The sequence below is a fragment of the Phaseolus vulgaris genome, chromosome 8, assembly GCF_051622355.1.
Source record: "Phaseolus vulgaris cultivar YP4 chromosome 8, ASM5162235v1, whole genome shotgun sequence".
NCBI lineage: Eukaryota > Viridiplantae > Streptophyta > Magnoliopsida > Fabales > Fabaceae > Phaseolus > Phaseolus vulgaris.
Window position 1 is genome coordinate 54,255,008 of NC_143505.1, and position 10,216 is coordinate 54,265,223.

The following is a 10,216-nucleotide window of genomic DNA, read 5'->3' on the forward strand; positions in this document are numbered from 1 at the left end:
TTAAATGATTAAAGAGAATGAAATGTTTTTTTTTTATTATTAACAATAAATATTTTATTACACTAATAAATAAATATAATAAATTAGACTTTTCAAGATTAAGTAAATTAAAGAGAGAAGAGCACTTAATCATCCTAAATATTATTCCTTTTATAATTGTAAACTTTAAATTTTCATTGATTTTTAATCTTCATGATATTTATTAAAAGATACCTTAAATTTTAATTTTGTTCCAATAATATATTTTTTAAATAAACACCGAGAATTTCATTTAAATTAAACTAAATTCAAACTTTTGAATTTGAATATTATTGATACTTATATTAATTTAAAATATTAATCATAATAAAAGAACATTTTTAGGTTTCTGTTTATAAAAATAATGAAATTTGAATATTAATTGACGTAAAATTAAATTTTAAGATATCTATTTCTAAATGTGATGAAATTTGACAATCAATTAAAATAAAATTAAAGTTTAAAGGGTTTATTTCTATTTGTTTTAAGAAGATAACTACTGTGTTTCTTAAAAGAAATTAATGATGAAACGAACTATTTATATTAATACTGTGCATCTAAATATGAACGTATTTTAATTTTTTTATTTGCAAAAAAGCAGAATATCTTTTATAATTATTCTTTTGAAATTTGATAATTGATAATGATAATTATATAATCAGTTTATTAATATAACTATTTTGATTTTTATTATCATTTTAACTTTTTTATTTTTATGATATAATTATTGTGATTATAATACGAAAAAAATTTTAGCAATAAAAAATATATTTCATTATTCTTATTAAATTTAAAAGAAAGTAACGATAAGGACAATTTAAATAGTTAATTTTGAGTCGGTATATCTCTCTTAAAATAAAGATAGTTTTGTCTAAATTTAAAGTTGAATTTAAATTAAGTTTATATGACATGACATACAGAAATAAATATAAAAAGAATTAAAAAGGAGTTGTAATCATTGAATTTCTATTCAATACTGAAATTTAAAATATTTCAAATAGTGACACACCTTGCATTTCTATTTTTTTAAATGAAATTTCAGAACATAATGAAAGCAACGTGATTGAGATGGGACCTAGAAGCCCCTTTCCACGTGCTTTATCTTCTACACATATTTTATATTTCATTTTTCTAATTATTGTAATTTAAGTTGTCGTAAAAAATAGATAAAGTGTAAATTTAAATTATAAATCACAAAGACTAATAATCTTTGATCCAATTTTTTTTAATAAATTTTAATTACTAAAAAAATATTATAAAGTGAATCCTACATAAATTTCTTAAAATAAAGAAAATTAATTTAAAAAAACTGTAATCAATTTAAGTAATTTATATTTGTAGAATCTATATTAAAATATTTTTATTAATACAAAGTTCATTTGAAAATGCTATAAAAAGACATTTCCATAGCATATAAAATGTAATAACCTTTGTTAGATGCAAAAGTCTATTGAAATTTATTTTATTAGAGATCTTATTATTACTTCATGTTATCACTAAATAATTTATACAATATTCATGTAAGGTTATAAAATCCATATTTTTATAGATCACAAATATTTTCTATTAAATATAAATTTATTCAATTCAGATTTAGTTTTAATAAATGATAATTTTCTTCTTCAAATATTTAATATAATTGTGTGTTCAGAATTCTAATTTGAAATTATTACTAATTGAATCAATGTTTTCATATTGCTTTGTATAATGTAAAAATATTGGCATAATATTTTAGGTACCTTCCATAGAAAAACATGATATTATGTGAAAGTATTGCCTATCTTCCTCTATCAATTAATGTTTATGAAAAATATTTTTATATTATATATATATATATTTTTTTATTGTATTTGTAAGGTTTTGTCTAATGAGACTTATTCATATAGATCTTCTTAGTCTTATTTTACATATGTCTTGACATTTAACACGTGAAAAGTAAATTTGTAAAAAATATTTCAACATTCAAGTTGAGTAATAAGTATTTATATATAATAAATACTATTTGTTAAATACATATTTTGTCTTAATTATGATTAACTTGTTTTTAGAGTTAGGTTAGACTTAAAAGATATTATATCCGATTAATACGAATATCACTATTAAATTTTTGGAGAGTATTTTTTAGGGTTGATATATATTCTATCATGCAATTAAGATTGTGGCATACCACATTTTGATCATGTAATACACAAATCATATAAGTAATTAAATGTAAAGAGGCATAGGTATGAGAAAAATGTAACAATAATACATAAATCTATGGGTATGAGAAAAATGTAACAGTAAAACACAAATCATATAAGTAATTAAATGCATAGAGGCATAGGTATGAGAAAAATGTAACAATAAAGCCATTAATAAATTAGCAACTAGTTATTCCTCTAATATATGACCTAATGGTAATAAGCAATTAATTGTGATTGATTGTGAATTAGGTTTATAAGGAAAGAAAAAAATCGATTTCAAAATGTCAACTATCCACAATCTGCCCTAATTCATTCGGGCACACATAATGGAAGAATAATATGATATGATCTTGCATTATTGTAACAATGATTCCCCAAATTACTTGGTAATATTTTTTTTTTATCTATTTATTAAAAATGTGTTTTTTTCACAGTGTTTTATTTTGAGATTTTTTTTTCTCAGGGATTCATTTTCTGTAAAACACGAATCAGGAGATTTAATATGTGTATTTGTGTGTTCAATGACCAAATTCATTTTCTATAAGAATTAGGAGATTATTGATTTAATTTTTTTTCTGAGGTGTCTATGATGTTTAAAAAAATTATAATTTGGAATGTTTTCCTTGACTTCACAACGCACACCGAAACCAAAACCCAGTCAAACAACTAACACCGAAAGCTATCTCAAAGTCATTGAAAGTGAATAATATAATTGCAGATCAAATAATAGAAAAAAGAGAATGAGAATGAAAGTGTGAGTGAAGTGAAGGGTGAAGGGGACCCTGAAAATGGAAGAAATTGAAGTTGAAAGCATAAGCATGGTGACAAAGTATTGCAATGGTTATGTTAGTAATAGCAACAAACAAACACCATTGTTGTATGTAACATCTTGAAGACAATGATCCAAGTAGCTTAGTTCCATTCAAAGCTGTTTTGTTGTGTGTGGCAAAGGATGACACAAAGACAACACAACACAAAACGTTGACAATAAAGTCCCGTAAGAGGGGGGCCACTTCACACACGGGCGGCACAACACAACCTATTTTTTTTTTCCTCTTTTCAAAAAGCAAGCTTTCATCTTTCTCATTCTCTCTATCCATATGCTATGTGCTTATTCTTTCTCTCCCTCTATCTCTCTAAAACCATTGATCTGACTACTGCTTGTGTGTATAACCAAATTGGAGCAACCCCCTTTGCATCTGATCCTAGAATCACAAGCATATCTACCTATTTTCTATCTTCTCATCACCCGTAAAGCTTTCATTTTGTCCTTTTCTTGTTAGCCTTTTCACCGCTGCTTTAAGTTCAGATAAAAGAAAAACAAAATAAGAAAAGGAGGGAGAAGAAGGAAGATTAAGGGGGTTTAGTTTCCTTGTGAAAATGCTTTGACTTCAATAAGCTTAATGGATTATGGACTTGGGGTATCTCTGTTTATTAGTTTCTCATTTTTTGTATGTTTTGTTTGTAAAGTACTTCTGCTTTTGTTCTTTACGTCCCCTTTTTTTGTATTATTGTAAGCTGTAATTTGTTGAATTTCCTTTGCTAAAAGGTTTGATTTTCTGATTGGCAGAGGTAATTGAGTGTGAAAAATGACAAGGGTGGCTCGTGATTTTGGTGATACAATGCAAAAAGAGGCCGTGCCTGCGGTGTCTTCTGATGTTGTGTTTGCTTCTAGTCGGTTTCCTAATTACAGAATTGGAGCTAACAATCAGATAATGGAGACAAAGGATGACCCTAAAGTGCTGTCTATGAAGGAAGTTGTGGCACGTGAGACTGCTCAACTGTTGGAGCAGCATAATCGTCTCTCGGTTCGTGACCTTGCCAGTAAATTCGAGAAGGGTTTGGCAGCCGCGGCTAAGTTGTCTGAAGAGGTTACCCTTTGTTCTGGTTTAAAATCAATTATTTTTTACATTGGAATACAGTTTTTCCTTTTGAAGGGTTTTGCAACCTGAGATTGTTATTTTGTAATGCTTGCAATTGAAATAACCAATGGTCATATTCATAACTTTTGAAGAAAGGGATGCTCCTTTTTTAAACTAAGTTTTTCATGTGCTGGTGAAATCAGGCTAGACTTAGAGAGGCTGCATCTTTGGAGAAACATGTTCTTTTGAAGAAACTTAGAGATGCACTTGAGTCCTTAAAAGGGCGTGTGGCAGGAAGAAACAAGGATGATGTGGAAGAAGCTATTTCTATGGTTAGTTCTTTTTTATTTTTTGTAAAAGGAAGATTTCTACTTCAAATTTGTTCTACAAAATAATCAGGTTTTCATATTTATCCTGTTATGTGCTTTTCCATATGAAGCTGCCTCTATAATATAAAGTCTTGTGTATTTCTAGAGAAGTCAATTTGGGAGAGTGTATGTTAATGGAAGCGCTTTGAGAATGAACTTGGGAATACTTCTCTTAAATTTTGTATATACTTGCAGAAGTACATTTTCTTATCTAGAAATGCTTTCATTGCTCCATGAATAAAAATGAATTATTAATTTTTTAATTTTTTTAATGTAATGTTCATCGTAGTGCCAGTTTATTTGTGCATTCAGTCTTCTAAGAGATGCAATCGTGCAACTGTAATTTATTCTGCGCATTCTCCAGGTTGAAGCTCTAGCAGTTCAGTTGACTCAGAGGGAAGGAGAACTAATACAAGAGAAGGCAGAAGTGAAGAAGCTTGCAAATTTTCTTAAGCAGGTGAGTTGTCCTGTTTTACATGGCGACGAAAGAAGTTTCATTAGAAATAGGAAGAGAAAAGAAGATCAAACATTATAAGATATCCTCTTTATAAACATTAAAAGTAAACACAATGAGACCAACAATTGCATCAAAGAGGACCCCAGTCCCTTACAATCGTTACTAAAGACATTCCCTGACAAAATTTTATGCTGAGCTCCACAGAGATGTCACAAATCCTATTTTATCCCATCACAAGTTTGGGCAAAAAGATTTACAAGCACTCTGCCTCAACCATGGAATCGGAAAGCACGGATTGTGCACTTACATGAATTGAGCAACTCATTACTTCTTTAATTCTGATATGTTGCATATTAATAATATAGCTTCACAAATAATGATATATTTTTTCTTTAGCTTATGTCTTCTTGACATGGCTGCATAAAGAAATTCCTCTTCCAATATTGATAGTTCAATTAATTTCTAGGCTTCTGAAGATGCTAAGAAACTTGTTGATGAAGAAAGAGCTTTTGCTCGTGCTGAAATAGAGGATGCTCGAGCAGCAGTTCAAAGAGTGGAAGAGGCACTTCAAGAACACGAGAGAATGTCTCAAGCCTCTGAGAAACAAGTTTGTATTATTTTATTGTCATTTGCCACTTTTTATTTGTAGGGAGTTGGTAATAAGTGCTTGTTGAAAGGTTTATCCTAATAGGCTCAGTATATATTTGCAAGTAGTTATCTTGACACAAGGACAAGGGAAAGTGGAAGATGGGTATTTTGCTCAATATTTTTACTTGTTTGTTTAAAATTATGCTTCAAGCTTTCTTGCACCTATCTTTCCCTCGCTTCTAGGTTTTCATTTTCCCTGAAAGCCTGAACTAAACATTTGACTCTTTTGATTATTGTTTTAATGTGATACCCTTCAGCAGTTGAGCTACTGCTTCCCTTTCTATGCATTGTTTGTCACTCCCACTCAAGTGTTTTTGCTTTCTCTTTTCTTATACGAGAAAACAAATACCGTTGGTCTGTCTTAATTTAGTAATAATCATTTGAACAAAATTTGGTTCTATGGTTTAGGACATGGAACAATTAATGAAGGAGGTTCAAGAGGCTCGAAGAATCAAAATGCTGCATCAGCCAAGCAAGGTATATATGAGCACTTACACATGTATCTATTTTTTCTCTCATCTAAATGCTATTTCTAGTTTCCATTTTTCTTAGGTGTGCAGTCTCTTGATTGTTCTGCTTTGTTGAATTACATTTCTTTCCTTTATTTACTTGGACTTATTTTTTCCATATTGTCAACATTTTTATTAAGTTATTTAAGATATATGATTACATTGATTGTTGATTGAATTTTAGGTCATGGACATGGAACATGAACTTCGAGCATTGCGGGCTCAACTTGCAGAGAAGACTAGACAGTATCTTCGACTTCAAAAGGAGGTATGCCTGTCATATGAACCATCAACGGTCAATTCTATGATATACTCTCAGCATTATGTGGAAGACTTTTAGACAGTTGTTGGGTTTTTAAGCAGCATGTTATGATGAATCACGGTTTGTAACTTGAATTTGGTTTTGAAGTCTGGTTTTTGGTTGAAAATCTGTGTTTAACATGGTTTTGCATCATGCATGGATTATGAGGACAACATGCCTCGACAATTGCTGTGTATCATGACCATTGGAGGATATCTATGATAGGGACTTGAATATTATGGAGTGTGTACGTTTCACATTGAATAGTAATATGAGATGATTGCTGGAATCCTAAAGTGTTTGGTTTCCCCCTCTTATCAACTAGTGTTTGTCACCTCTGCTTTGTGTCATGCAGTATTTACCTTCATACTGTCAAATTCTCTGGCAATACTGAAAACCTGGTCCTATAATTCTTTCACAATTGCTTTATTTTTCTGATGATTCATATTAAAAAGAAATGATTTTAAAATACTATATGAAAAACACGTGAATATTTAATATTCCATATTCTTTCGCTGAGGCAGTATGATCTTTAGATAGACTTGGGAGAATCTTCTGATTCTTACATGGTGTGAACGAACATTCCATGATTTTATACATTTGGACTAGTGTTTGTTGAACAATGTTTTTTTCTTAAGTGAAGGGGGAATTTCTTTGCTTAGATGGAGGAGTTAAGTGATTGTCTTCCACTAATCATTGTAAGCTTCTTTTATTGATTATCTTTCATAATACTTTTCAGCTAACTAGAACAAAGAAAGGTGGGGAGAATATTTCTCATTTTTATGAACTTGAAGGGAATGAAACCTTAGGTTCTTACTTGCAAATTCAGCCTTGCTCTGATAATGCACCTGAAGTTTCGGAATGTTCAATTCAGTGGTATCGTGTATCATCTGATGGTGCCAAAAAAGAACTTATCTCAGGTAATTTTTCTGTTTTTTTAACTTTCCAGTCATCCGACTCTTGATTTATGCATTTTTTCTACTGATTGTATTGCATTTTCTATTATTGGTCATTTTTCTGGAGAGCGAATAATAGTTATGATGATGACAATTCTATCTTTTAGTATTTATAGAAATTTATAAATGACACCCAAACCCTCACCTACCTATCATCTGCTTAACATTTTTCATCATAGATGAATGTTCAGTATAACTACTTGTGTTGTGCAAATACTAATGATTAATTTAGTTAAACTTAAAACTATTTTGTAAGATGGTATCCAGACCTATTCTAGTGAGGTTTATTGATTCTATCATGTCACTCACTATTCGGTCACAACCACAAGAGGTATATGATATGACCATATTTTAGTATATAAGTGGGTATAAACTTCATCTTACAAGCTTATTTTGTAGGATTGAGTTACGCCTAAATCACTTTTTAAGAACTTTATTCATAGCTTGTTACTTGCTTTTTGTGGCTATTATACATTTAAGGTTGCCAAACGTAACTGTCAGTGGTGCTTATTATCTAAGCTGTGCTGTTGAAGATGCTGGAAGACTGGTTGTTGTTAAATATGTTATCCAGTAGTTCCTCGTTTTTATCTTTCCTTATCATGTGTCAACACCCGATTTTCTCCTCGTAAATAAATTTTGTTTTTAAAGAAAATAAAAAAAGGTAGAAAAAAGAAGAATAATTTAAATATAAAAAGAAAAAAAAGGAAAAAAATATTTTTCTAAAATAAAGATAAATAAATAATAAAACATTTCTTTTTTTGCTTTTTGCACCCCTGCACCCCTTTTTTCTCACCTTCGTTTTTTACTTTCCTTTTTACCCCCTAGCCCATCTGCACTGCTTTCACCAAATAAACCTGGGTCCATTCTGCTGGCACTAGTTCTGCTGTTCGTCACCTATGCTATTATTATCTGACCACCTTAACCAAATAAGTCTGCGCCCATTCAGCTGGCCTAGCACTCGTGCTATCTGCCACCCCCTTCCCATCAGCTCTCATAAAAAGCTGATGGGTTTGTGTGAAATAAGAAAAGGGGTGTGGAAAGGAAGAGAGTGCGATGGGCTAGGGGGTAAAAAGAAAAAGTGGCAGGGGTGCAAAAGAATTTTTTTATTATTTATTTTGTTTATTTTCTTCCTTTTTTATTTTATTTATTTAAAATATTTTTCTGCTTTTTTCCTTTTTTTTATTTTCTTTAAAAACAAATTTTATTTATCCGGAAGAAATGACAATATGATATAATTTTCTCAGGAGCAAGCAAATCAATTTACGCCCCTGAGCCTTTTGATGTTGGACGTGTATTGCAAGTTGATGTTATTTCAGAAAGTGAGCATGTCACACTTTCCACTGCTGGTCCAATAGACCCAGGTCTGGTTTCATTTTTACTTATCCTTATTTCCATTAGTACTTATTTCCATTAGTAGTAGTCACTAACAGCCAATTTAAATATAAACTTTTCTTATCTGTTTTTTTAAGACATGTTCTGCTGTGCAGCCATGTTTAGCTCACATTTCTTGTGTACTCTCATGCAGCTGCTGGTTTGGGAACCTATGTAGAGGCGCTTGTGCGCAAACATGACACTGAATTTAACGTATGTTGTTCTGTACATGCGTGCCTTGTTAAGTTCAGCTGTTTTTTTTAATCTAAATGTGTATGGTTTCGTACGTTGTTGTTGCTGAGTCATTTAATCAAATTGTTTAGTTTTGACAAACTGCTGTTATTTTGTGCTTTGTTCTTCACTTTTCAAAAGAAATTTCAGAAGTGTAGTTGGATTACATGACAATAATATTGTAGTTGCATTTAATACTTTTCAGGTAGTTGTAACTCAAGTGAATGGTTCTCCTCCAACTGAATCTATTCATGTGCTTCATGTTGGAAAGATGAGGATAAAACTCTGCAAAGGAAAGACCACAATTGCCAAAGAGTACTATTCTAGTTCTATGCAGGTATTTAAAACTGTTGATACCATCTATATTTTGATTGTGAAAACCAAAACAATGCTCTAACCTCCTTCTTGCACTTATTCTCTATATGATTGTTAATCACTGTGTTCATTCATATGCATACCTTGTGCATTGAATTATTCGATGCCATCTGGGTGTATGAAAATGCATTTGTTTTTGTACTCTTGTCTTCATTTTTTCCCCTTGTCACATGATAAACTGGAATTTGGTTAACCATACTGCTTTGATCTTGTTTTCTTTAGCTTTGTGGAGTTAGAGGAGGTGGAAATGCAGCAGCACAGGGACTTTTTTGGCAGCCAAAGCAAGGGCATTCTTTTGTATTAGCTTTTGAATCAGAGAGAGAAAGGAATGCTGCCATCATGCTTGCAAGGAGATTTGCATTTGACTGTAATGTATGTCCTTCTGAAACTTGAAACATTGGTTAGAATTTGAGAATTCATCTTTTCTCTCTCTCTTTTTGGCCACCATTGCTAAGTTGGAAATGCAAATATAATGACAGATCATGCTTGCTGGACCAGATGACAGAGCTCCTCTAGGGACATGATGAGTCTCCTCCTTACATCTTTTTCCCCCACCTTGTAATTATGAGTTTTTCTACCTTGTATCATTATCATAAGTGTTTTTGAAACACGTAAAATCTTCCTTATAATTTGTTTTAGCTTGTAGTGATTCATACCTTGTGGTCTGAATCATTTGTATAATTTTGTTTCATCAGTCCAAGGCATTTTTTTTTTATTTGCCTGTGAGATTAGGTTACACTGTTATAGAATCCATGGCTTCCATGTCAAGTGTTTGAGATGCTAATTGGTTGTATTTGATGGACAGACAATTACTGAGAACTCTGATTGATATTGTCCATGGACACTGACCTTGTGAACAGGACAATATGTGAATCTTCTTCTCTAATTTGTAATGTAAAAGAATCCAATGTTTATATCACTAGATTTACCTCAA

General features: G+C 30.9%; 1 protein-coding gene across 2 annotated transcripts; it reads left to right on the plus strand.

The window, feature by feature from the left end:
• Nucleotides 1-2,914: 2,914 nt before the first annotated feature.
• On the plus strand, nucleotides 2,915-10,216 carry SCAB1 (plectin-like protein). 2 transcript variants are annotated; one of them, XM_068631311.1, is made up of 13 exons: nucleotides 2,915-3,455; nucleotides 3,775-4,075; nucleotides 4,270-4,398; nucleotides 4,799-4,891; nucleotides 5,358-5,498; nucleotides 5,948-6,016; nucleotides 6,233-6,316; nucleotides 7,089-7,269; nucleotides 8,550-8,666; nucleotides 8,831-8,889; nucleotides 9,113-9,244; nucleotides 9,505-9,654; nucleotides 9,762-10,216. In XM_068631311.1, exons 2-13 carry the CDS (start codon nucleotides 3,794-3,796, stop codon nucleotides 9,804-9,806), a joined length of 1,482 nt encoding a protein of 493 aa, XP_068487412.1. In that variant the 5' UTR covers nucleotides 2,915-3,455; nucleotides 3,775-3,793; the 3' UTR covers nucleotides 9,807-10,216. The 2 variants fall into 2 exon arrangements, with proteins under 2 accessions (XP_068487412.1, XP_068487413.1); XM_068631312.2 differs by having other exon boundaries at nucleotides 3,221-3,625.

What these genes read in the sequence shown, in the direction of transcription:
- SCAB1 (XM_068631311.1), top strand. Translation starts at nt 3,794, where the DNA reads ATGACAAGGGTGGCTCGTGATTTTGGTGATACAATGCAAAAAGAGGCC. An exon ending in CGGCTAAGTTGTCTGAAGAG is followed by an intron (nt 4,076 to 4,269) that starts GTTACCCTTTGT and finishes TGGTGAAATCAG; the next exon opens with GCTAGACTTAGAGAGGCTGC. An exon ending in TTGCAAATTTTCTTAAGCAG is followed by an intron (nt 4,892 to 5,357) that starts GTGAGTTGTCCT and finishes ATTAATTTCTAG; the next exon opens with GCTTCTGAAGATGCTAAGAA.